This window comes from Vulpes lagopus, chromosome 11 (assembly GCF_018345385.1).
Source record: "Vulpes lagopus strain Blue_001 chromosome 11, ASM1834538v1, whole genome shotgun sequence".
Taxonomy (NCBI): domain Eukaryota; kingdom Metazoa; phylum Chordata; class Mammalia; order Carnivora; family Canidae; genus Vulpes; species Vulpes lagopus.
The window spans coordinates 74,950,817-74,976,894 of NC_054834.1; the positions used below are offsets into that span (position 1 = coordinate 74,950,817).

A 26,078-nucleotide genomic window follows, 5' to 3' on the forward strand; every position below is an offset into this window, starting at 1 on the left:
GGCAGGACCCCAGTTCTGACTCCCATGGGAGCCCCTGGTGGCCCTGCCCTCCATTCGGGGCTCTGGCACGTTCCTGGGGAGATGTCCTTCAGAGCTCACTTCCCTGAGTACCCACACGTGGGGCCAAGGCAGCGAGGAGCATGGTGGCCCCCTCACCCTGCGGGGAGCCCAGCCCATTAACCCACAGAGTCCTGGGCCCCAGGCCGGGGGTTTGTGTAGCAACGGTTGCTGGGAGACGGAGGTGCTAAAAACACCTCCACTAGTCCCCTAAAGCCAGCCCTGTTGGGGATAAGGTGTGACCTTTGACAAGCAGCCAGGCACCATAAGACACGGACACTCAGGGGTGAGGGGGTGGAGAAAATCAACCGACTGGCTTCTCTGGCCGGCTGGGGCCCAGGGCAGGGGTGCAGGACTTTCCTAGAGGCTCTGGACGGTTCTCTCCCTCATCTCTTTTAGTTATCTGTGTCATTAGGTGGCCGGGTCATACCTAGCAGACGCCAGACCGAAGCCACCTCTGAGGGGACAGGCTCACCTCTAAATCCAGTTGGATGAATGAATGAACAAACTCATTTAATCTTCACAAGACATCCTGTGAAACAGCTGTTTTGACAGTATGAATGACAGAACTAAGGCTCTGAGAAGTTGGGTGACTTGCCTGAGGTCACACAGCCACCAGGGCAAGCCCAAGGGCAGTGCTGTGGATGCTCTTCCCAGCACTGCCTGCCCCTCCACCCAGGTCTGACCCTGGAATCTGCACCATGACAAAGGAGGAAAAAATAAGGAGGGAACTTTATTTAATATTAAAGTCGGGGAGGGGGTCAGAAGGGAGATCAGCTTCATTTGGTGATGGTGTTCCTGCGGAGAGAAGAGGGGCATGAGGCTGAAAACCTTCCCACCACGTCAGGCCCAGTGCTGTCCCTCAGCCCTCCCCCCTCGGCCCAGCTTCCCAACTCACGCGTTCATGCTCTTGCCGCTGCCACTGAGCACGATGTACGGCGTCTTCTGGGCCTTCTGCTTCTCCTGGAGCAAGGCCACCGTGCCCAGGGGTGTGTCGCTGGAGCTCATCTTCTTCAGGAGCTGTAGGGTGCGGGCCAGTCAGCACAGGGCAGGAGTGGGTCCCTGTCCACCAACCACCCCAGCGCCAGCAGATGTGGAAGCCCCCCCCCACGTCCCAGTGGGTCACCCACCGCCTCCTCATCTAGCTTCTTCATCCGTCGCTCTGTCTTCATCTTGCCTGAGCCTTTCCCATGGAAGCGATGGGACAGCTGCCGGAAAGCCTGGGACACGGGCAGGAACCGTGTTAGAGCCACCTGTCCCCAGAGGGAAGGGCCATGGCCCTAGCACTGGGGGCTCCCCAGAGTCAGGGAGATGGGCATGGGGGCTGGATGTGCTGCAATGGGGGCACTTGGGATCCTGAATGAGGCGGAGGCTGGGGCTGGGTTTGAGGGCAGCACACCCGTGGTGGTGGGAGCTGGGAGCAGGTAAGGCAGGAGCAAGGGACAGTGAGCACACGTCAGCCCAAGGCCTGCACACCACCTGCCAGAAAGGTGGCCCCCCAGGGTAGGTGAAGCCATGGGGGGGGCAGCTGGGCAAAGGAACCAAGCCTATGACGGGGCCTGCTGTGCTCACCGGGACACAGAGGTGGCAACACTTCACCAGCTCCCCAGCCAGCGGTTGGCTGAGCCGAGACCCACAGTGCAGCTCTGCCTCAGGTGGGAAGGGCAGGGGCCCTGCCTCTCTGACTCGGTCACTGCCAGCCCTGCTCACCTCCTTGGGAGTGAGCTTCCGGCCCGTCTCATCCACGTACTCAATCTTCACATCGGGTTTGTAGCCATCCTTCTCCTTGAAGTCCTGGGTAAAACCGCGGTATTCCTCCCGCCGGCTGTACTTGTCGTCGATGGCCCTGGACCGAGAAAAGGGACCCTCAGGGCCAGCCACTGCCCGCCCTGCTTGGGTTCCTGGTGGCTCCCAGCTGGCACCAGCCCATGCCCCTGCCTGCGCTGCCACACTCACATCTTGTCCTCGATGCAGTACACGGCTGACGGTAGGGATTTGTTGGGTGCCTTCACCCGGGCCACCTTCTGTACCGTGGTTTCCAGCAGCCCTGGGGACAGGTGGCGGTCAGACTCCAAGTGGCCTGCCCTCAGAGGGGTGCGGCCCAGGCCCAGTAAATATGGCAGGATCCTCATGCCAGGGTCTCTCTGCGCCAGGGCCTGACTGCTTCAACTGTCCCGATTTTCCCCAGCTACAACTGACACTTGAAGGGTGAGTGGTGCTTTGTGGGACTAAGTGGTAAAGTTGTCAAAAATGGAGTGACGCAGAGCCAAGAGGCCAGATGCTGCAACAACTTCCCCCAAACTGGGTGCAGATGAGTAGCTCTCAGGTCCCAGGGGAGCAGCTCAAGGCCCCAGGGGGACCAGAGGAAGCTGTGCCAGCACTCTGCCCCTCCAAGGCTCACAGCCCCTCACCTTTGTTCTGACACAGCAGCAGGGCAGCTGCCAGCACTCTGCCCCTCCAAGGCTCACAGCCCCTCACCTTTGTTCTGACACAGCAGCAGGGCAGCTGCCAGCCCTCTGTTCACGATGGGCTCCTCATCCAGGATGGTGGTGGAGGAGGCAGAGAACTGAGGGGGAGCACACGGGGACACAGGTGGTAAGTGGGCCGCAGGGGCTCCTCACCCTCTTGCCCCCATCACCCCCACCACACACCACTGTGGTCCTTCCTGGGACCAGGCGCTATGCCACAGTCCTGCCATGATACCATGAACTTTACAGAGTGAGAGAGCAAGGCTCTGGGACAACAGGCCACTTGCTCAAGGTCCCCCAACAAGGAAGGGGCAGAGCTGGGGCTGGAGCCTGGGTGGGTGGCCTCAAACCCCAGGCTCTACCCCTTCCGCCTGTGGGCTGCGGTCTCCTACTCTGCTATCCCCCCACCCCAGCCTGTGCCCCGCGCCCCTCACATCCTGCTGCTGCTTCTCCTCGTCCAGGTTGACTGTGCTCCAGCCGATGTTCTCCTCCCCATCAGACTCAGAGCCACCGTTGGCTGAGCGCTCCTCGTCTCGCTCAAAGTCCTAGGGGTTAGAAGACCAGGGTCAGCCCAGGAGCCCCAGCCCCCAGCCAGCCTAACCCACTGGAGCACCAAGGCTTGTTACCAGCTATGCAAAACCTGACAGGGACCTGTCAGCACGGAAAACCCAAGCCAGGAGCGAAGGGGAAGGGATGGGAGGAGGAAGGGAAGGAGGAGAGGAGAGGTAGGCTGCCTGAAAACCCACCATGAGCTCTTCTTGCTCCTCCCGGTTGCCGGCCAGCCCATAGGTGGGGATCTCCCCCAAAGTGCGGCAGAACTCCGACGTGGCATTGAACACGATGGCCCCCTTCCGTTCTGGATCTTCGTCCTCCTCCCAGCCCCGCTGGCGAGATTCCAGCTTCTTCACAATCTCCACCACCTGGGGGAGGGAACAGCTGTGGGCAAACCCAGAAGTTTCTGGGGGAGGTGCCACTGAGACCCAGAAACCCAGAATCCTCCCTGATGGCAGTAAGACAAGCCTTCCTACTCTCCTACTGTCCACAAAAGACCTCTGACTGGTCTCTGCTTCCTCCCTGACTCCCAGTCCAAACTCCACTCTGCACCTACACCCATCTCATTCCTCTGCTGCAAAGCCATCGATGGCTCCTTTTTGCCCTTTAAATTAATATCCAAAATGCGACATGGCCCTTGTCCAAAGCCCCACAGCCTCACATCTCCCTCCCGGATCAGAGCACATCAGGGCTTCTTGCCACTTCACTACCATCCACCCTTCACCCGACAAACTCCTGTTTCAGGGCTCAACTAAACACAGCTTCTTCTAGAATCCTTCTCTGAGGCCACAGGCTGGGAAGATGCCATGTGGAACTCCAACAGACTTCTGGCACTCACCCCTTCTGCCCTGCTCCTCCCTCAGACTACCCTCCTACCCAGCATGGCTCCAAGACCCCTCATATATCTGTCCCAGACACCATCGACTGAACCCACTGTCCCCTCTGCTGACTGTATCATTCCCATAAGTAGACAGGGTGGCCTAGTATTTCCACTCTTTCCACCCCGCAGTCTCACTGCTTCCCCCTGACAGCACACTCCTGAGAGAAGTCTCCCATCACCATGCCACTCAACATCCCTTCCTTCCATGTTGTTACACGATATTTATTTTTTTAATGAATGGCAACATAAATGTAAACAGGTTCTAACACACGTTTTTAAAAACAATAACAACCACGCACACACCCAGGTACCCATCATCCAGTCTGAGAAACACTATTAATACCCTTTCAAAAAAAAAAAAAAAAAAATACCCTTTCAAAGCCTGAGTGTCTCCTTATCTTTTAAATAAGTGCCACCCAGTCTGTGACATTCTGTCACGGCAGCCCTAGCTGCCTAAAACCACAGTCTATCTATTTATGTCTTCTTCAATGTCTTTCAAAGATGGACTGCAACTTCCCCCATAGAGATCTATCTCACACACCATTTATTCCTTTTTATTTTGTTGCAATCGGCTTCTCTCTTATCCATTTTGTTATCACTTATCTTTGCTACTTTACTATTTATACTGCTTTCACAAACAGTACCTTTTTTAAAGTTATACTTTCTCTCTCTTGTTGGTGTGTGGAAACACAACTGGCTCTCATCTGGTAATCTTGTACCTGGCAGCCTTGCTGAAACTTGTGTGGTCTGGCTCTCAGTTCCCACCACCGCACCCCAGAAGACCACGATTTAGACAAGACCATCAGTGACCTCCATGTTGCCCAATCCAAAGGTCAATGCTCATCCCCAATACCCAAGTTCTCTGGAGCATGTGTCACAGATGCTTACGCGCTTCCTTCAAGAGCCACTTGTCACGTGACTTCAGGACCTTGTCACGTGACCCTCTCCTCTTTGCTACCCTCACGCACTTTCCCTTCTCCACACTCACTGTCCTGATGACTCCAGCTGATCCTAGGATTTTAAATGACTTCTGCATTTATAACTCCAGTCTCAGCCTTTCCCTTAAAGTTCAAATTCACATATCCAACTGCCTGTTTAGTATCAAATACCCCTAATAGAAAAGCACTTTTTATTAGACTTAACCAAAACTGAACATTTTGTTATCTCCCCCACCTCTTCCCATCTCAGGAATGGCCTTATCCTCTCCTTAACTCAGCAAGAGGCCAGCTGTTCAAGTCAGAATTCTTGGGAGTCATCCTTAACTTCTTGTACCTACTCACAATCTTGCACACAATCTACAAATGAACGCTGTTGATTCTACCCTCAAAATGCATCCCAAATACAGCCACTTCCTCCTGTTTCTGCGGCTACCATCACAGTCAACGTCATTCCAACTGGATGTGTGCAACAGCCTTCCACTGCTTTTCCTCCAAAGACAGAACTCTGATGGCTAAATCTACCGCAACAGCAAATCTGCCTGAATGGCCCGTGACCATCTCCTTCCCTGTAACACTCCCTATGGTTCCTGCCCCTGCAGCCATGCAGGCCTCAGCCAACTTCCTGAGCAAGCCCAGTGGCTCGTGTCTCAGGGTCTCAGGGGCCAGGTGCTCCCTCACCTTGGACTGCGCCCTTAGATGTCACTGATACTTACACTTCATCTGGATCTCAATGGTCACCTCCTCGGGGAAGCCCACCCTGACCAGAAGACCTAAAACGGGAGCGCTTCTTCACTCCTCATCTCTCCACTACCTGGCCTTTTCCTGTTTCTGCTCACAGTGGTTTTCCTACTGGATGTTGTTTATGTCTTCTTTCATGTCCTCTCACTAGAACAAAAGTTCCACAAGGACAGATTTCTGCACTCTTGGTTATCCTCATTCACACCCCCTTTGGCTACCGCCCCATTTCTCTGACCTTCTTTGCAGCAGCGGTGGACAGCATACAGCCCACCACCTGTTCTTGCCAACCAAGCCTTTTTGGATCACAGCCACGCCCACTCACCACACCATCCAGGGCCGTGTTCCCTGCTGCAGCAGAGCATCTGGGTCACTGCCACCAAGACCACCCGTCGCTACACCTCCAACATTCACAGAGTCCACCTGCTCTCGCTCTGAGGGACTGTCCCCAATTGCTGGCCTGGCTTCCTTACCTCCTCAGTCTTGCTGACTCTATTATTCCAGATCGGACCCGCCTCTCAGGAATTAGAAGACTCCCTACTCCCCCTCCTCAAAAGCCCTACTTGGCTGCTGTGCCGCCCACTCCCATGGCTCTCTTCCAGCTCAGGGGCTGCTGCTTCTCTGACCCCACTGCAGGAGCCCCCACGGGCTGGGCCCTGGGGACTCACTGCTCCAGTCTCTCCCCCCTGAGCTGGGAGGGGTAGGGTGAAAAGCGTGGACTTTGGAGTCAGGCTGTTCAAACCCAAGCTCTGCCACTTACCAGCCATGTAACCCCAGGTCACTTCCCTAAGGCCTCTATGCCTCAGTTTCCTCATCTATAAAACGGAGATAACAGAACCTTCCTCACAAGGTGTTGCAGTGAACATCAAGTCACTGGATATACAAAGCACGCAAGCAGGGCCTGGCCCAGGCAAGTGCCCACTGAGGGTCAACAGTGCTCATGGCCACAAGGCCCCACTGGCCTCTGCCCGGCTCACACTGCCAGGCCCTCAAGTGTTCTAGGCTACTCCTCCCAAGAACACCTGCTGTCTCTACCACCTGAGTGCCCAGTCTGCCCACCCACATCCACCCTGAATCTCTGCAAGATTGGCTCCTCATTGTTATTTATGTCTCAGCTCAAATGCCATCCCCTGCAAGGTCTCCCCTCAAAAGCAGACCCAAGACTCCAGCCCTCCAGCCATCTGCTCCGCTTTCCACAGACGGTCTGCCCAGCTCCAGGTGCTACCAGAAGTGCTGTGTGCGCATGTGCACACATGCTTACTGCTACCCTGCCCTCAGGCCACAGCTAGAGAGGCAGCTCCAAGAACACAGGGCCCCTCGCTGTCCTGCTCACCAGTGATACCCCCACCCCCGGGACAATCCTTACTCCCAGGAGGAATGCAACACCCAGCCATAGAAGGAGAGAAGACAGGAAAGGCTCCAACTTTAAAATATCTTGAGAGCAAAACACTGGTTGATCTTAAAGAAATCTGCTAACAACATGACATTACATACACAAAAAAGATCCAAACTGGAATGAAGGTGCCATGCTCCTGAGGACAGGTCACCATGGACACGCCTGTCCCTAAAGGCCCTGGCCCTGAGGAGGCCAGCATGCCCCCACCCCACGCTCAGCCCCTGGGCCGCCTCACCTTCTCACCGCTGTCTCGCAGCTGCTGGAGTTGCTGGAGCTGCCGCAGGCGGCGCCCCTTCTCCAGCTGCTTCTGCAGCTCCAGCTCCGCCTCATCCTCCTCCAGCACCTCTGGGGACCCTGACTGTGGTCCTCCAGCCTCTTCTGAAAGAAACACAGGGAAGACCTGCTCAGATCACCTCCTTGCCCAGGGCCCCTCAGCCCGGCCCTTGCCACCCTCACCCTGCCCCAGCTGGACAGGCCCCTCACCCTCATCGCTGATGTCCATGTTCTCCACACGGGTGTCATCTGACTGCAGGGGCTGAGGTGCCGGTTCCTTGTCCTCCTCCTCTGGGGCCTCTTCATCAGCCTCAGGCACTCGGCGCCGGCCCCGGCCCCGCAGCCTGTGGGAAGAGGCCTCTCGGGTGAGTGTGGGCCCTAGGCCAGTCCAACCCCCATACTGCAACCTGATCTCCAAGCCCACCTAGACCCGAAGTCCCCATCTTGAGTCTGGTCCCCAAGAGGTAGCAAGTCATCGGCCCGCACTACCACCTCCTTCTCTTTCTTGCGGATCTTCTTCACCCTCCGTTTGGTCTTTTTAAAAGTTACCTGAGAGGAAAAAAAGAAAAATGAGACATGAAATGGGGAAGGCGGGCAGCCATGAGCCCACAAGAATGAATGCTATTAAAAAAAAAAAAAAGTTTAATTAGAAGGTGGGGGAGCGAGGGGTGGGAAGAGCAGGGAAAAGAATCTTTTTTTTTCTTTTTTTTATGATTTTATTTATTTATTCATTACAGAGAAAGAGAGAGAGACAGAGACACAGGCAGAAGGAGAAGCAGGCTCCATGCAAAGAGCCTGATGCGGAACTTGATCCCTGAACTCCGGGATCATGCCCTGAGCCGAAGGCAGAAGCTCAACCACTGAGCTACCCAGGTGTCCCGGAAAAAGAATCTTAAGGAGACTCATGTCCAGCATGGAGCCCATCAAAGGGCTCCATCTCACCACCTTGAGATCATGGCCTGAGCTGAAATCAAGAGTCAGATGCTTAATTGAGCCACCTAGGCATCCCAAGGATGAATGCTTCTTTAGCATTCCTCCACACCAGCCACTGTTCTAAGTACTTTAGAAACACAAACAACATGTGACATAAGGGGGATCCCTGGGTGGCTCAGCGGTTTAGCGCCTGCCTTTGGCCCAGGGCGTGATCCTGGAGTCCTGGGATCGAGTCCCGCGTCGGGCTCCCTGCATGGAGCCTGCTTCTCCCTCCTCCTATGTCTCTGCCTCTCTCTCTGTGTAAATAAATAAATCTTTAAAAAAAAAATGTGACATAGGTGTGACTTCATCCCACTTGTGAGATGAGGAAAACCAAGGCCCAGAGAGGCTAAGTTCCTTGCTGAAGGTCACCTAACTCCTGAATGGGAAGGCAGGATTGTGAAGAGAGAGCTCTTATTCTTCTGGTTCCAGAATCCTGCTCTTAATCACAAAGCCAAGAGATCTACTGAGCCAGAGATCTACCTCTGTGTTCACAATCATCCCAGATACAAAATCCACACACAGCTATAAAATGACCACTTACCCACATTGTCCCTAATCCTCACGACACCCCTCAAGAGATGGCTCCCACCATTCCCATTTCAAACAGGTGCCACAAGCTCACAGTTAAATGACTCATCCAAGGCACAAGCTGGCTACGTGGCAGAGCTCGAACACGAACTCAGAACCATCTGTGTCAACAGTCCCTGTTCTGTCTACAGCCATCGTCCCCCTCCAGTACCTCCCTAGGGCTGTCATATGCTGCTTACCCACGAGGGCCAAGCCCCTCATACTCGCTCTTCCTCCACAGCTCCCCCCACAGTACAAGACCCCCAGAGGAGAGGAAGGAATCTCCACCCCAATTACAAGTGCAGGTGGAGGCCGCAGGGCTCACCATCTCCTCAGGCGTGAGGTACTCAGAGGCGAGTCGAGGCCCCACTGTGCTCAGCGACTGAGCCTGTAGTCGCAACTTGGCCCGGATCTCCTCCAGCTCCCGCTCTCGTAAGCAATCAGCAGTGCCACCCTGCTCCAGGCGGAACGAGTGTGGCCGCTCGCCCTCAAGCTCCTCATCATACTTGGACAGGATAGAGCGGGGTTTTTGCTGCAAAACAAGAGGTACAGATTGGGACCCAGCCTGGCTCCTGAAAAGCCACAGACCCCATCTTGCTGCCTAGCCTGCCTGTGCCAAGTCATCCACGCTCTCATCCTCTGCGTAGGGCAGGTAGTCAGGTTTCTTCTTCCGCAACTCCACATTTTTCTCCGCCCGCTCTTTATCTACTAGGTTCACGTTCACCAGTACATCCTCCTCCTCCTGCAGCACACCTGCAGAGAGGGCAGGAGCAACAGCCATTCAGGTTTGCCCTCGATTCAGCAGGGCCTACGCCCCCAACCAGAGCACCGGAGCTCAACCCACCTTTGTCCTTAAGGGTGAGGATCACAGTCTCCCCTTCTCGAAAGGAATCAATAGCATGTTCCACAGTGAGGCCCTGTAGGTCCCGGGCACTGTACAGGTCCTACAAGGGAGGGGAAATGTCCAGCTAAGTCAGGAGCCCTGACCCATCCAGCCCTGGGATCCCAGCACAAAGTACAACAGCGCTTGGCACCCTGTTCTCAGCCTCACCTGCCGCCTCTGCCCAAACTCCTCCTCCACCAGAGTGCTGACTCCAAACTCTTGGTCCATCTCCTCCAGCAGTTTGGCCTATGGGATGAGAGAGGGGTAACCAATGACCTCAGGCCATTCAGCATCACTGGAAGACCCGTGGGACTTTACCAGGTGGGAGTACAAAAAACAAAAACAAACAAACAAACAAACAAACAAAAAAAAAACAGGGAAGCCCAGGTGGCTCAGTGGTTTAGCGCCATCTTTAGCCCAGGGCCTGGTCCTGGAGAGCCAGGATCAAGTCCCACATCAGGCTCCCTGCATGGAGCCTCCTTCTCCCTCCGCCTATGCCTCTGCCTCTCCCTCCTCTCTGTGTATTCTCATGAATAAATAAATACATCTTAAAAAAACAAAACAAAACAAAAAACCAGCAAGCCTTGTAGGCCAGCTGCTAAGAATCCAAAACAGATGCCACTGACCACGGATCTCCGACCTCTCTGAGCCCAGTCACCTCCCAAGGACAAGTCTCCTGCTTCACCAGCCAGGCAGGTTACCAGAGGCAATGAGCAACCACCCCCAACTGCCCAGGCGCTCACCCTCTTCTCTGCCAAGTCCTTCTCCTTCTGAAGCTGCCGACTCCTCTCAATCCAGGCTGCAGTGTCATCCAGCCAGGGGTCATCCTCCCCCAGTGTCTTTATCTTTCTGAAAAAGGAACAAAGTGGCCTTCTGGGGAACCCCACTCCTGCTCCCCACACCTGACTCAAGAGCTCCTTGGCAGCCTCCTCAGGTTCTTCCCTTCCCCACCCTGGCTGGGACCTCCTCACCCCAGCTTTTGGTTCAGGAGGCGCTTTTCTTTGGCGGCTGCCAGCTTCTCTCGTAGCTCCTCTCGCTGTCTCAAGGCCATGGGATTGATGACATCAGCTGCCACGGGCTCCTCCTTGGTGCCCGTCTCTGGAAGGGGGGCCCAGACGTGAGGCTATGCCTGCCCATGGCTGGTGGGGAGAGGAGGGAGCCACTCACCCTGCCCCCTTCCAGCTCAGGGGGCCAGAAGGGGCCAGGAGAAGGGGAGTGAATCCTTCACCTCCCTCCTCCTACTTCCTTCCCGCACAGCATGACGGGATCCTCCACACGTTGTAAGCATCCTCACCTCCCATCATGCATTAAGAAACAAATGAACCCAACACCTGCATAGCCCAGATAAGTTTGCAGCAACTACGCATGTATCTTGTTCTAGCTAATGCTGCCTCACAGCCAGAGCAAGCAACGATGCTAGCCATATGAACTTAAAGAATAAGCCTATTCCCAGCCCTCCGCTGTGACACTAAGGAGAAGCCTGTGCCTATCCACAAGGATGTGTACACACACACACATACACACACACGGCCACTAAATGGTGCTGAACCTGTGCCATAACCCCATCCTCCTCAAAGACCCCTTCAGATGGTCTTTCTCCTCCACCCAAATGCCCTTCCTCACCCCCATCCTCAGTCCCACACTCACCCTTCTTGACAGCATTGACTTCCAAGGGTTTCAGCCCCAACTTTGCACGGAGTTTACTGAGGACAAGAGATACACATGTTAGGAGCTGCCAACAAAATAGGGACATCAGAGACATTTCTGGATAGAGAATGAAAACAGGATGGAACTGAGAAGTCCTAAGGGTCCCCAAAGCAGAGACTGACCCAGGCAGCCAAGGATATTGGGAAGGATGCTGGCTTCCAAATCAGGGAACACAGGCACTAGGCCTGGCCTGCCCCTAACCAGCAGAAGACCATCTTTCTCTTGGGTCTTAGCATCTTTTCTGTAACTCAAATGGTTATACGTCATTTCCAATTCCAGTCAGAATGCCTTAGTGTGCGAATGGTCCCCCAGGAAACTGTCCCAGAAGCCCTCTATCTCAGAAAATAAAAGTAGAAACATCAGGGAGACAGAACTTACTTGGTCTCCTCGATGCTAAGAGATGAGGCATCTCCTGAGCTACTTTTGGAGCTGGCAGCTGGAACAAGAAGTATAGTTCAGGAGCTGAACAAAGGACCAACAAACCACATCTTTGGCTCGAGCTCTGCAGGGACCTCCCTTACCCATACCCGGGCCCTACTGAGATGCTCGAAAACAGCAACCTTCCTCCATCTCAGTAGCTCCTTCCATCTCAGTCCCAATCTCTTGAGACCCCAACATAACCTTCCTCTCCTGCCCCAAAAGGGCCAACCTTTTTGCAGCCTTCACTCTGCCTCCTCTCCACTTCTGTACATTCTGTTTTCAGCCCACACTGCCCTCCTTGGCCTAACTCTGATAGACAAGATCCTAACCAAATGCAGAGACCAATTGCCACCTCCTTCTGAACTCCTATTTAATTATTGGTCAGAATGAACTGCTCTCTCCTGAACTCCACAGCTCATCACTCACTTCCAGGTCTGTTTCTCCCCACTGGACAGGGACTGTGTTAGCAGCATGACTGTGTTCTCTGTGCAGTTCATCCAGTCAAGAAATACACTTATTGGTACTTATTGGTCCCTGTTTTGTGATGGATAGTGAGGATGCTGAGATAAAGTAGCTTTTCAGACTTCCTCGACTCATCTCTCAATCAGCAAGTAACTTCGGAACACAACACACAGAGGCTAGACGCCACCAGATGGAACTTCCCCACCCAGGTGCTACCACCTGCTCATCCTTCCTGCATCCCCACCCCATAACCTACCTCTTCCCCTATACCTCACCTGGACCCTGGATCCCAACCTTTCTAGGCTCTCTCCAAGGTCACCAGCCTCCTTATTTCTAAATCCAATGGATTCTTTTCAGCTCAAATTTCCTTTATTTTCTGTGGTGTGTGTGACACCATCGACTATTCTTTGCAACAGGCCCCATGACACAAGATTCTATAGTTTTCTTTTCTGGATATTGTACCACCAAGCATTCTTATAGCCTCTTGCTCTACCTACTATGAACATGCTGGCATTTTTAAGGTTCTACGGTCCACTCCTTACTCTCTTGCCAGGCTTCATTTGCCACCTGATTTACTTATGACTTCCAAATTGCTCTATCCAGCCCAAACCCTATCGGTTGCAATGCTCTCCACAACTGAACTCTCTCCCCTCAAAAGTCTGCTTCTCTCCCAAAGTCCTCAATTTCAGTAGACACAACCACCCACCCAGTTGCTCAAACCAAAATTTAAGGAGCCATCCTCATTTCCTTCTTACCCCCACCCAAGTGCTAAGCTCTAATTCCTCCTCCAAAATAGTTCTTCAATCTGTTCAGGTCTCTCCACCCTCCGCTGCCTCAGCACACGCCACTATCAATCCTCACGTGGCCTCCAGTCTTGACTATTTTTGAACCAGTTCTCAATCTAGGAATCTTTGCAAAATATGATCAACTCATTCCTCAGCTTAAATCCATGGCTCTCTACCACCCTCAAGACAAAATTCAAATTTCTGTAGGGCCCTTTGTGCTCCGACCGGTTTCCTATCTCTGCTATGAACCCTACCCGGTTTGCCCAATATCAGGTTTCTCCTTGGTTCTGCACAAGCTAGTACAACTTCATGGATTCATTCACTCAACAAATAAGGGCCTGTGAGGTGCCAATTTTGAGAAAACAGAAAACCTCTGCCCTCGCAGAGGTTAGTAGAGAGAGACAACTTTTAATCCCAAATAGGAAGACTCTTTAATAACTGCTGACGGAGACAGCGTCGGGGTGCCGGAGCCGCAGCGCTCGGCTCGCACCCAGGCCAGACCGCCCGCCCCGGGACACCCCGCCCCGCCCCCACAGGCCCCGCCCTCACCGGCCTCGTAGCCGTCATCGCGCTTCTCCCGCTTCACGCGCCGCTCTGAGGGCTCAGCCTGGCTGCGCTCCCGCCCGTGCGCGCCGCTGCGTGTCTCGGCTTCGGTCCCGCGCCGCCCGCCCCCGCGCTCGCCCCCACGCTCCCGACTCCGCTTCCGACGTTCGCCACCGCTGCTCCCGCCACCGCCGCTCCGGTGCTTGTGTTTTTTGTGCTCCCGGTGCCGCGGCGGCTGCTCGGTGGCGCCCCCGGTGCTGGCCGCCGCCGTCGTCCCAGCCGCCTCTTTCTCCCCACGGTGCTTCTTTGACGACCCCATGGTGGTACGTCCGCCCCGAGCCCGGCCGCCGCCGAGCCCCGACGACGCAAAATGGGAATACTTCCGGGTCGCCCGGCAGCCGCTGTCGTGTTGCCGGAAACCAAGAGCGGCTGCTTCCGCCGTTCGCCTCGGTGCCTGCCCCAAGGGCTCACGGGACGGCTGGGATTGGAGCCCGGCTGCGTATTTGCGGAGCTGTTGGTCTGGGTGGCGGTCTTCAAAGTGCGTGCGTGCACCCGGTGTGGGGGTTACAAGCCTTGAACTATAAGCCCTTAAAGCCGGCAATCTGGGAGCTGGAAGCGCCCCCCCCCCCCCAGCCACCGGACGCTCCCTGCCTCACGGTTTTACCGGTTTTACCGTGCACCACGCCCGCCGCTCCAGTCGGCATCCTCCTGGTGGGCTCCACCCGCCCCCAGCCCCTCGTCGTGGCTCCATCGGGTGTGGGACGCCGCAGCTTGTTTTGAGACCCAGCCCAGCCTCTGAGCCCCTACACCCAATATTACCAAATGCTGTCTTTCCACCTTACTCGTATTGGGTTCTTTTTTCCTTGTTTTTTGTTTCTTTTTTTTAAGATCTACTTATTTGAGAGAGCGAATAAGTAGGAGCGGCAAGGAGAGAGAGACAAGGGCCAGCTGAACCCTGAGATCCGGACCTGAGCCAAAACCAAGAGTGGGAGATGCCGCCCAGGCACCCCCCTCACCTTGGATTGGGTTTTTAAATCTGTACTTTGAACCCCCAGAAACTGCAAATTTCCACACAGCACGACTGTGTATGTGAGCTCATTCCCACCCCCCTCCTTGGGGGCCCAAATTTGAAGTTACTTAGAAGTTAAAATCTCAAGGCGCATGGGTGGCTCAGTAGTTGAGCCTCTGCCTCTGGCTCAGGTCGTAATCCCAGACCCAGTTCCTGTCGGGCTCCCCAGAGGGAACCTACTTCTCCCTTTGGCTACATCTCTGTCTGTCTCTGTGTGTCTCATGAATAAACAAAGTCTTTTAAAAAGTAAAATCGCAATTCACATAATTCCTCCTCTGACCCGCAACCCCCAGTTGCTGGGACTGGTGGCCCCTGTGCAAACCGCTTGTTACAGTGTAAGATACGTACCCCTTTAAGGACCCAAACCTCCTCCCCTCCCACCCTGAGTTCTCAAAGGCAGAGGCCATTAGGTCCTGTTCCCTCTTGAATTCCTAGGACCCAGCATAAATGTTGGAAATGGGAGTGGAGGAGTCACAGCTGTTGCTCTGTGAGGAGAAGCAGGAGCAGAAACAGAGCTGTGTGTGCTGGTGGGGGCAGCTCCACAACCAAAGCTCCTGGGTGATGGGGCAAGCTAAGCCTGCTGCTTCCTGCTACCTCCTACTCCCAAACTGCAGCCTCTTCCCAGCACCACCAGAAATTACAAGTTATATTTCCCATAAAGCATTTAATTGTTATCTTAGGGGCTAGACTCTTGACTTGGGCTTGGAGTAGAGTGCCTGTTGGAGTGCCTTCTGGTGGGTTCTGTCTTTGGGAGGCTCTCAGAAGAGTGCTCCATTCTCACCTCCATTGACCTGTGGCTCCTTAAAGAAGGAGACACAGATAGAGACCATGGGCTCTAGTGCCCCACCCCCAGGCCCAAGGAGACCTGGGCTTTAGGGGTGGAAAGCCCATTATTGGCAATAGGGGTTCAGATCTGGCTTCTATGCTGTGAGACTCTGAGCAAGTGATTTCCCCTTCTCAAGCCTAAGTTTACTTACGAATAAGCTTTATAAACCTTGCTGTGCACCAGGTTGTCCTAAAGTATAAGGGACAGTATGCAGGGGGTGATTTGTGTGGCACTACCCTGTAACAGGGGCTTGGTGTGTGGCCACTCAGTTGGCCACAGATTCCTACACTGGCTCTGCAGCTTATTTGCTCCTGTGTCTTGGGGTAAGACCTTGCCCCCAGGTCCTCAGTTTCTTTATTGGGATCTGGAGAACATAACCTGGGTCCTGCCCTCCTCCGGTGACACGGAGGATGGGGTCTGGGGGAGGCCAAGTCCTTCAAGCTGAGACAGTGGACCAGGCCAGGGCTGAAGCTTAGATTCAGGGCAGGTCAACATGGTTGCTCACAAGTTTTCTCAGCTTTTCCCTGGATGCCGAGCCCAGGAAGACAGGTGGGGGAGAGGCTGTAGGGCGCAGGACTGGCAGTGGCACCCCTTCTTCCAATAGCTGGGCAGAGCCAGTTCTCTGACTAGCTAGATGGCCTCACCTGGATTTCCTGGAGGTGCCCTCTGTGTCTCCCTTTCCTGCCTCAGCCAGCAGCTGCTCCTCATCCAGTCCCAGTGCTGACAGCACTTGGGAGAAGCGCCGGGTCACCGTGAGCCGGGCATTGACCTGAGGAGAGATAAGGGTTCCTACTCTGCACCAAGGCTGCTGAGGACAAATAGCATTATGATTACTGAGAGGGTCCCAGGGCTTCCAGGTAGGTGTGGCCCAGGCTCCTATCTAAAGGGCCCGCTCTCCCTACCCACTCCTCCAATGAAAAGCACTGTCCTCAGGGAGGTGGCATGTCTTCCAGGTGCTAGCCCTCACCTGCATGACCTGCTGGAACAGGTAGGGCCGGGCCTGTACCCTGTGCTGGATGTCCTGTAGCACTGCCTGATACTGAGCAAAGCGCTGTCGCTCCTGGCGCCTGCAGGGAGATGGGCCTTTGGGCAGCTAACCATGAACACAACCTATCCCCACTCTTGAGTCCATTCATTCTCACTAAGGACTTGACATCCTCCCCACCCTTACCTTGCAAAGCCATTTCATTCCCATCTCCGCCCTGGATTCCTCCTGAGGTCAGTGGGGTAGAAATTATTTGTTCCATTTTACCCATGATGAGCCTGAGGCCCAGGAGGGTTGAGGGACTTGTCCAAGGTCACACAGCTGGGGAGTAGAGACTGAGACCAAGTCTGCAGGCTGTGCCGCCAGGGCTCATCTAGCCTCCCAGCCACACTCACGGGGGGGGGGGGGGGGGCAGCACTGCCTTCGGAGCAACTGGGCATCTGCTTGCACAGCCTCTTCCCCCTGCGTTTACACCCCTGCACCCTCTCACGCTACATCTGTGAGGAAGAAGCAGCGGCTATTTTTTTTTTTTTTTTTTTTTTTTAGAAGCAGCGGCTATTGACCGTGGCTTTGGGTAAGGCCCCACTCTGGGCTCCGGGCTCAGTTTTCTCTGCACTATGGCAGGGATTGGACAAAGTTGCTACCATTCTCTGGGGTTCTTATAAGCACACAACTTAGAACATGGGACAGAGGAACAAAAGAATGATGTTGCAAATGAAAGAATACATCCCAAAAAAGATCAAGGTTCCACAGGGGAAGCACACATCCGTTTACAAAAAATTGGTTTGCACATTTGTCTGAAATGTGCCTGCCTATCAAGCTGAATATCCAGGCGGCAAGAGGGGCCCTCTGGCAGGAATCCTGTGAAGGACCAGGAATCCTGTGAAGCATGTAAGAGAGGTCTTTGGGTGTGCCAGCAGCACCCATACACAGGAGCGGAGAAGCAGACAAGACTCATGTTGGAACCTCTAACAAGTGTACAAGGCCCCTGAAAAACACTGCCTTGCCCCACCAGGGCCATTGGTGAAAAAGAGATGAATTTGAAAACCCATGGCCAGGAACAGAAGTCATTGCAAAATGGAGTCTTCAGCATTCAAGAGGTAATTTCAGCAGTTACAAAGGTGGGGGTGGGAAGTGAGCTGGCATTCAGTCTGTCTCTCCTATGATGTCATGCATATTTTTCCTTTTTGATTCTTGTTAGAATTGAGAGGAAGTCCATGTCTTGGAGCCCCGAGCAGAAAGGAAGCTGGAGAGTGGATGTCAGCCCTGTCCAACATCTGGGAAGGAAAGGAAAGTCTTCCTCCCACAGGGCGACCTCTCTTGAGCCCACACCTCCTGTACAGGCCAGAGCCTTTGAGGAACAGAGAGAGCAAAAGTCACAGGTTATAAGGACTGAGAGACCCCCATGGAAAATATCTGCTCTCTGTAGAAAATACAAGAGATGTGTGTGAAACACTCTTCTCATTCACATCTGTCCCTTGGAGTTTGAACCTTAGGCTTCCTGCCTCATTGAAAAAAATAAACACACAAACAATGAACATGAGGTTTCGCAAGGAGAAGGCATCTCCTTGATCACTGGCCAAGGATTCTTTTAAAACACCGTTGCCTTCTTAGATCCCTAGTTTTCTCATCTTCAAAATTGGGAATAATAAGACTGAGCCTCCAAGAGTAGATGACCAGAACCCAGCTGAATCCCTGGTGGCCCCACCGCAGAGCAGAGACCTCATCCCTGACCTAGCTCCTCTCTCAGGATGAAAGGAGATGAGGTGTGGAAAGGGCTGCCCTGCTGCCAGCTGCACCCAGTAGGTGCTCAATGTCCATGGCACTGGTGACCATATTTATTTGTATTATCTGTTTCACTGGATAGGGCATTCGGGGGAAGATCCCAGTACCCTTTATCTACAGATTAGGTATTCAAGCACTAAGAAATGGGCTAGCAGGTTTGGCTAAGTAGCTTCCCAAGTTGAAATCCTAGTTTTGCCCCTCACTTGTGACCCTTGGCAAAGTAATTGAGCTCTGTGAGCTCCGTTTCCTCCTCTGTTGAATGATGGGACTGATAATAATGCCCATTTAAGGGTCTGTTATGAGTCTAAAAAAGATTTGTTTTTAAAGACACATTTGTCTATTTCTTCTTAATGGTCAACATATAGGAAGAGAATAAAATAGATGACTCTTCACCTGAGGCAAACAAGGGTTGTCCCCAGGAGTGAGATCATAGGCACTGTTTATGTGCTATGTGAACTATTTTGGTTACATCTGCATTTTTATAATAAGCATGCCTAGCTTTTGAAATCAGAAAAAAAAAAAAGATTTGAGCATGTGGTAATGCATATAGAACATTCTGTGAGTTTGACAGCTGCAGGATTGTTATATTAACTAGGTGACCTTGGCTCAGCCCCTCCTCCTTGCATGCCTCAGGGTCTTCATCTGTAAAGTGTGGCCAAATGGCCTGGCCCACCAGCCAGGGCTGGAGGATGGTTGTGGAGACTCAGCCCTGGAGGGAGATGAGGACTGTGTCTCCTGTGTCTTTCCTCTGGCGTCTGCACTATCTTCCCTGACCTCTCCCCACCAGGGCCTCCCCAGCCTGGCTTCCTACCTCAGCTCCTCCAGCCTGTGGTGGGTGGTCCCTGACCCCCGGCTCCCTTTGGGTGCATAGGCTGCCAGGCAGCGAGCCACCTGCTGCTGTACCCGATGCTCCCGGGCCCTCCGCAGCTCTGCCTGCTGCCGCTCCTCCTCCTGCTGCCGCTCCCAGGCCTGCAGCAAGCTTCTTCAATAGGGAGAGGGAAAGAAGAGGATGGGAGAAGTCTGGGGGGAGCAGCAGTCTCATAGAGGCCAGGGGCAGGGAGAGGAGTATGAGGGCCTGCGGGAGGGATTGCAAGAGCCCAGAGAACCACAGGTCTGGGGAGTGGGTTTGTCATGGAAGTCTGACATGATGAGGGCTACATCTGGGGCTCGGCCCACAGGCCCACCTCAAGGCCTTTCCCTACTTTTCCTGGAAGCCTCCTCCCACTCCAGCCAGCTGTGTGCCCCAACTCTGAACACCCTCAGTCCTGTGGGGCTTGGTGCACCTGTGATCTCACCCAGATTGCTCACTTCCCATTGCAAAGCAGCTCTCCTTGAGGACAGGGGTCAGACCTTGTTCTCTCTGACCCCCATCTCTGGTAGGAACTAGGTTGATGCCTTTTGGTTTGAGGGACAGATATATGAATGGAATGGATGGGAAACAGAAACAAAGTAGTGATGGGATCAACGGATGGATAAAGGCGTGGATGAATGGTGTGGGTGGTTGAGTAGACAACACTTAGCTCCACCTGGAACATTATTTCCCTAGCTCTGATGGCCAGTTCCTTGTTAATTAGATCCTTGCTCAAATATCAGAGAGAGAGAGAGAGAGAGAGAGAGAGACTCCCTTACCACCCCTTCTACCCCCAGGTATTTTCCATTTCTAGCTGTACATTTTGTTCATTTCTTTATTAATTATCCTTCATCCCAAGTAGAGGGTAAGCCTCATGATAGGAGGGTTCCTTATCTCTTCTCTTCATTACCAGTGGATTCCCCAGCATCTAAAACAGTGCTTAACATAAATAGAAACTCAGTGTTGGTGAATTCATGCATAGTTCAATCATGGTCAGACCAATAAACTTGTTTACTCAGCACATATTTGTTGAGCACCAACTAGGTGCCATGTCCGGTGTAGGGCAGCAGGGAGGCCATGACCAATAAAATCTGGCACCTGTCTTAGGGATCTGTAAGTCTGCACCCAGGGATAGTCAGGCAGCCCAGCCCCCCAATGTAATGCCATGTGGCAAGAGCTATAGCAGAGGCAAGCAGAGGGGAGAGCTTCCCTGCCGGCGCCTACCTCAAAAGTTTAAAGATACATTGAGTTAGCTGAGTGAATGAGGGAGAATGGCAGCTCCGGGAGATGAGGGAGGGAGAGCATGGCACATTCTAGCTATTCCTATATAGGCGGGTGTGGGAGACAGGAGCCTCCTTACCAAGACACCTGGGCTTTGTTCCAAGTGCACTGAGAAGCATGGGAAGCAAGCCAGGGATGACAGAGTCAGAATTGAGGGGTGCTATTGGAATGTTGAAATGGATTCTCACCTGCCACCTCTAACCAATCACCAAGACCTGCTGAGCCAGCCCCCAAATATCTCTTTAATGGATTCCCCTCTCTCTATTCACAGGGCCAGCTGGTTCAGGCCCTTATCATCCTTCACCTAGACAATGCAACAGTGCCCCTTCCCAGGATTCCCCTCTGCTCTCATTGTCTTTTGTTCAAGCTCCAAGCATAGCAGTTGTCTGACTCTACTGCCTTCATTGTTGTCTTGTCCATCTGCCTCCTTTCCCAGCTGACCTTGACTTTCTTAGGGCTGGGGCCATGTCTTTTTATCTTTATATCCTAAGGACCCACGAGTAGATATTCAACATGTGTTGCTTTGATCACTTAGTTAATAGATTAATGGGTGGATAGAAGATGGAAAATAAATGAAAAGTGGCTTGTGTCCATAGACACCTGGCCAAGTAGACAGAGATGGATAGATGGGTGGGTATATGAATGGGTAGGTGGATGGATGGATGGATGGGTGGGTGGGTGGGTGGATGAGTGGGTGGATAGATGCATCGATCTGTAGAAGATTGGATGACCAAAAGATTAGAGAATGGATAAATGAATTAATGAATGAGAGGATGAATGATTCAGTGTCTCTGGAGAACTGGCTCCTTCTCTACTCCCAGCCCTTTCTTCCCATCCTCCTTTTTCTTTTACCTTACCTGGTGGCCTCCTGTCGTTTGTGGAAGGTACGGTTAGGAAAGTTGGCAAACAGGAAAGTCTCTTCATCTCCCAAGGCATAGGCCTTCCCACTCCGATTGGAGGCCTGGACAGCAGCCCCCAAAGCCTTCCAGGGCTGCTTTTGAGGGCCTATCCAGAGTGGGACAAGTCAGAGAATAGCCTCCCTCCCAGCCCACTGGACAATCCCGCCCAGCACCTGGAGTGCAGTATAACCCTGTCTGAACTCCTGGTCCAGGTTGCTGGTTCCCCAAACTCTCTCCCCACCTTGTAGTTTCCTGGGGAACCCAGACATTGAAGCCCACACTCACCACAGTCCAACTCTTGCTGTAACTGCCTCTGCAGCTTCTCCAGGTCCCATGGCCCCTCCAGCTCCTTGGCCCTTGACTTCCTCCTCTGTGGTCTTCTGAGGTTGGAGCTGGAGCTGCTCCCTTTGCACTGAAGGTCATCTTCATCGGAGGCTGCCTCGCGAAAATTCTGCCCCTTTCTCTGAGAACCAGCTCTCCTTCTATGGAGGGTCCTGTGCTCCCCCTCCTCGGCCTGCTCTGTCACCTCTACAAACTGTTCCTCTTCTAATATCAACCCCCTGATGAGGAGTTGGGGCAGCTCCCCAGGGCTCATACCCCTCTCTATCTCCTCAGAACCCAGGGCTTCCAGCTCGGTGCCTTCCTCAGACTCAGATCCTGATCCTGACCTCCTCCCAGGTGGCTGGAGGTCATACTCACTGGGTGCCTCCAGTTCTTGGCTCTCCCCTTTGCCAGAACAGCCGGGGATGCAACCCCAGGCCCTGAGCTGCTGGCTTCTCTCCAGGTTTGGCCCCTCTGTTTTCCAGCAGAAGCCATGGGGCTCTGGGAGGGTGGTTGTGGACTTGTGCCTGGCCTTATACTGGGGGACTGCTCGGGGCAAGGACAGAGCTTGGTGGCCTGGGGCGGAGGCCGAGGAGAAGCTGGGCTGATGCAGAGCCTGGCCATCAGTGGTGAAGCTCTCCCAGGCCCACTGGAAGGGGAAGGAGGGTTTCCGAGGAGGAGAGGGGATGAGACTGAGGAAGGAGAGGACAGGGAGCAAGGGTCAAGGTCAGGGCGCCGGCCCCCAGTGGGGCCTGCCAGCCAGTATCCCCCCAGCCTATTGCACAGTGGCTTACTCTTCAGCTTCAGCAGAGCCATGGTCTTTCTTATTCCGAACCTTGGGCCTCCGGTCCTTCTTTGGCATCTGCCCTGTGCTCCGAGACCTCGGCTGCTGGCCCAGAATCACATCATCGCCACTCCCAAGCCTCCCCTAGGTGAAGACAGGAGAAGAGGCCTAGCTGCAAGCAGCCTCCTGGAGCATCCCACACCTCCTCCAAGGGACCCTCCTCTTCTCTGTACCATGGCTGGCCTGCTGGGCTCTTGTTATTGCTAAAACTGACTGATCACCACCTCAATTTTTAATATTTAACGATGTTGCTGAGTACCTGCTGGATGCTCAGGATTTTCATGCATCAACTCATTTAACTTTCCCAAGGACCTATATCCCACTGTTATACCATGAGATCTTTTTTTTTATGGTGAAAAAAATTTATATTTAGATTTATAGCCGGCTGCACTCAGTTTAGATGATCCCAATTTTTTTGGCAACATCCAAAGCATGATAAGAGCCAGTCGAACATATGCTTTCTCCTCTCCATCAGGCCTGATTAAGGTGTTGACCTTGGCCACATCAATGTCATAGAGCTTCTTCACAGGCTGTTTGATCTGGTGCTTATTGGCCTTGACATCCACAATGAACACAAGTGTGTTGTTGTCTTCTATTTTCTTCACGGATGACTCAGTAGTCAGGGGGAACTTGATGATGGCATAGTGATCAAACTTGTTTCTCCTGGGGGCGCTCTTTCCAGGTTATTTGGGCTGCCTTCAGAGATACAGGGTCTTGGGTGGTCGGAATGTAGGTGACATACGGATCTTCTTTGTGTGTGTGTGACTGTGCACATCTCTCAGCACCACTTTCTTAGCTTTCAAAGCATTTGTTTTGGCTTCGGCTTTGGGAGGGGCAGGGGCTTCCTTCTTCGCTTTCAGTGCCATCTTCGTGAAAGGGCCCGATGAGATCTCATCTCATCCCAGATAAGAACACTGAGACTCAGAGAGGTGACAGCACTTGACTAAGGTTATCTAGCCAGTAAGTGGAGTCAGGATCTGAACATGCAGAGTCTGTCTCGAGAGCCCAGATTTGTCACCATGGTACGGTGCTGCCTCCATGTCCCCGATAGCTCGTTTGAATGCTCCATGGGGCCCTGGACTTGCTAAGTCAAGGTAGAGGAAGCTTATTATCTTTCCTGAAACCCTCCTCCTCCTTCTTCTCCTGCAGTTCCCCTAGATGGCTCTCCTGGAAGCCTGGGAGTCATCCCTGGGTGTCTTCCTCATCCTCGCCTTGGACCCTTTAGGCCTCCCTGTGGTCCCTGCCTGCCTTGGGCCTTCTTGTCTCTCGCCGGACCTCAGCTCCAGTTTCATGGCTTCTCCAGTGCCATCCTGAGCCCTGGCCTACACTGACCCCAGGCAGCCAGGCTGCCTCCAGGCAGTTGGAAGTCCCCCCACAGGGTCTCCCTCACCTGCTCAGCTTGGGGGATGTCTGACAGGAACTTGAGCAGCCCTATGGTCATCCCAGGAGCCTGGGATGTCCTGCCCTGATCTCCCTGAAGCCGCGTGTCCTGCTCTGGTCTCCCTGAAGTAGTCCTGCTCGCCCGTTGGTGGGTGTTTCGCATATTGGTGTCCTGCCCGGACCCCCACCCCCATCTGCCAGCCTTGGAACTGCCCACCCCCACCATCACTATGGCAACCAGTTCTCAGTCAGCCTCAAGGGCTCTGACAAAAAGCAGGCCAGGGAGGGTCAGCCAGGGTATGTGAGGTCAACTTCCTTCTGGGGGGGTAAAGTTCAGGATGATGCTGAGAAAGAGTCCAGGCCTGAGAGTCTTGAGGCCCAGGGCCAAGCCTACCTCTGCAGGACTCTTCGTTGACCTGGTATGAGTCCCCTGTCCTCACTCAGCCTGTCTCCCCCTCTATCTGTACAAGGGATCTCAAGACTTGACCATTTGGAAGGGTCCTCACACCCTCGGTGCCTGAGGGGGTCCCTCTCCCTCCACCTGCCTCCTGGGCTGCCCCCAGTACTCCAGCCCCAACTGAGGCCTTGCAAAAGCCAAGCTGAGCTCTCACAACAAGATCTTGTTCAAACCACTTGGCCTCCCAGGTCCAGACAGGGCAAGAAAAGCCAGTTGAACACCATGCCCAGGAGGGAAGCAACAGGCAACCAGGACCCAGAGGAGGCTCTGGAGGATGTCAGAGCATTTAAATCTCATCCCAAACTTCTAAGCATCACCAAAATGCCTTGCCATGGTAAATCCCCATGGTATGCCTAGGACTGACCACTACCACCAGCAGCATAGGGATGTGGCGCCAAACTGAGCCCTAGAGACCCAGCGGCAGGGTTGGAGGCCTGGCTTGGCTGCTCACCAGCTCTGTGACCTTGGGCAAGTCACCTCTCCCCTCTGCCAAACTGGAAAGCATAGACCCATTCCATAGGTTAATTACAAAGATTAAATGAAATCATGAAGGCAGCATGCTTGGTAATGGTTCATTATCACTACTGCTAACAATGGCAGACTATTATTGGGGGGTAGCAGCACATGGTAGTTAAGAGAACACAGGAAGCACTGGGGTTCAAATCCAGCTCCCCTTGTGCCTCTGTGTCCTCTTGGGCATCACAGGGCTGGTTATGATGGCATCTTCCTCCTGGGGTCACAGTGAGGCTTAAATCAGTTACTAGAGACAGGTACACCTAGAACATTCCCATGGCTCATCCTAACTTCTGTGGAAGAGCTGTTGCTCCTTAGCCAACCATGCGGCCCCAGTGAGACCAGTAAAGGAAGCAGAGTCCAGCAGATGCCCTACAGGCATGGTTTTCCCTGAGCTTTGTTTCTGTGGCCTCATATCTGCTCTCAGACTCCATCCCGGCAGCACCTTTACAATGAGCTCGCCCAGTGGAACAGCCTAATTAATGCTCCAGGTGAAGGTTTCTTGTCCCTAAAATAGGCAAATTCTGCTCTTTCTGGTGGATTGCCATGCCCACCCCACTGCCTCCTCTATCCGGTGTCCTGTGGAAGTATACAGGTAGGCTGCTCCATTTCCAGACCCCAGCCCCACTGATTTCCTGGACAAACTCTGGGCCACTTCCTTCCTTGGCAGAGGGCAGGTCTGGGTCGCTCAGGTTGGTATTTTTATGAGGTGCGTGCAGACCTCTTTTCTTACCTAGCCACTCTCACTTCTTAAGGGAGCTCATCCTGTCTGACACAAGCCATCCCTCACCTTCCACCTACCCCCAAGTTTATATATGTCAGCCCTGCCTTCTCCCACAAAGTCCAGACTCCTATCCATCAGCCGTTTGACACTCTACATGGAAGATAGGTAAGCATCTTGACTTGGCACGTTGAAAGTAAGACTCTCCCCATCTCAGTCAAGGTCACATCCATCCTTCCTGTTGCTCAGAGCAAAGCCCCAGCAGCATCCTGGATTCCTCTCTCTCATACTCCACAATCCGCAATCTGCACAATACGCAAGCAAACCTACTGGTGCCACCTTCAGAATTCATGCAGAGGGGCGCCTGGGTAGCTCAGCCAGCAGGGCATCTGCCTTCGGCTCGGGTCGTGATCCCAGGGTCCTGGGGTCAAGCCCCACATTTGGCTCCCTGCTCACTGGAGAGCCTGCTTCTTCCTTTCCCTCTGCCTGCCACTCCCCTTAATTGT

General features: G+C 53.6%; 2 protein-coding genes across 2 annotated transcripts; both read right to left on the bottom strand.

Moving 5' to 3' along the window:
- Positions 1-770: 770 nt before the first annotated feature.
- On the bottom strand, positions 771-14,021 carry SART1 (spliceosome associated factor 1, recruiter of U4/U6.U5 tri-snRNP). Its single transcript, XM_041723202.1, has 20 exons — positions 13,648-14,021; positions 11,810-11,867; positions 11,372-11,427; positions 10,696-10,822; positions 10,468-10,573; positions 9,893-9,970; positions 9,686-9,785; positions 9,452-9,594; positions 9,167-9,373; positions 7,724-7,848; positions 7,510-7,643; positions 7,262-7,404; positions 3,272-3,445; positions 2,960-3,070; positions 2,536-2,623; positions 2,014-2,104; positions 1,768-1,903; positions 1,188-1,277; positions 956-1,077; positions 771-855 (listed from the first exon to the last, which is right to left on the bottom strand). The coding sequence occupies exons 1-20, from the start codon at positions 13,958-13,960 to the stop codon at positions 837-839; spliced, it is 2,421 nt and encodes an 806-aa protein (XP_041579136.1). The 5' UTR covers positions 13,961-14,021; the 3' UTR covers positions 771-836.
- Positions 14,022-15,386: 1,365 nt separating this feature from the next.
- LOC121471662 (testis specific 10 interacting protein) lies at positions 15,387-24,107 on the bottom strand. Its single transcript, XM_041722445.1, has 8 exons — positions 23,892-24,107; positions 22,452-22,585; positions 21,622-22,349; positions 21,295-21,442; positions 19,118-19,288; positions 16,504-16,603; positions 16,181-16,305; positions 15,387-15,510 (listed from the first exon to the last, which is right to left on the bottom strand). The coding sequence occupies exons 1-8, from the start codon at positions 24,105-24,107 to the stop codon at positions 15,387-15,389; spliced, it is 1,746 nt and encodes a 581-aa protein (XP_041578379.1).
- Positions 24,108-26,078: the final 1,971 nt, after the last annotated feature.

Coding starts and splice junctions, on each gene's coding strand:
- SART1 (XM_041723202.1), bottom strand. CDS start 13,960: ATGGGGTCGTCAAAGAAGCACCGTGGGGAGAAAGAGGCGGCTGGGACG. Junction 7,849..9,166: donor ACCTCACGCCTGAGGAGATG/GTGAGCCCTGCG, acceptor TTTTCCTCTCAG/GTAACTTTTAAAAAGACCAA. Junction 1,904..2,013: donor TACTGCATCGAGGACAAGAT/GTGAGTGTGGCA, acceptor TTCTCGGTCCAG/GGCCATCGACGACAAGTACA.
- LOC121471662 (XM_041722445.1), bottom strand. CDS start 24,107: ATGGTGGGGGTGGGCAGTTCCAAGGCTGGCAGATGGGGGTGGGGGTCC. Junction 21,443..21,621: donor ACAGCAAGAGTTGGACTGTG/GTGAGTGTGGGC, acceptor CACTCTGGATAG/GCCCTCAAAAGCAGCCCTGG. Junction 19,289..21,294: donor AAACGACAGGAGGCCACCAG/GTAAGGTAAAAG, acceptor TCCCTATTGAAG/AAGCTTGCTGCAGGCCTGGG.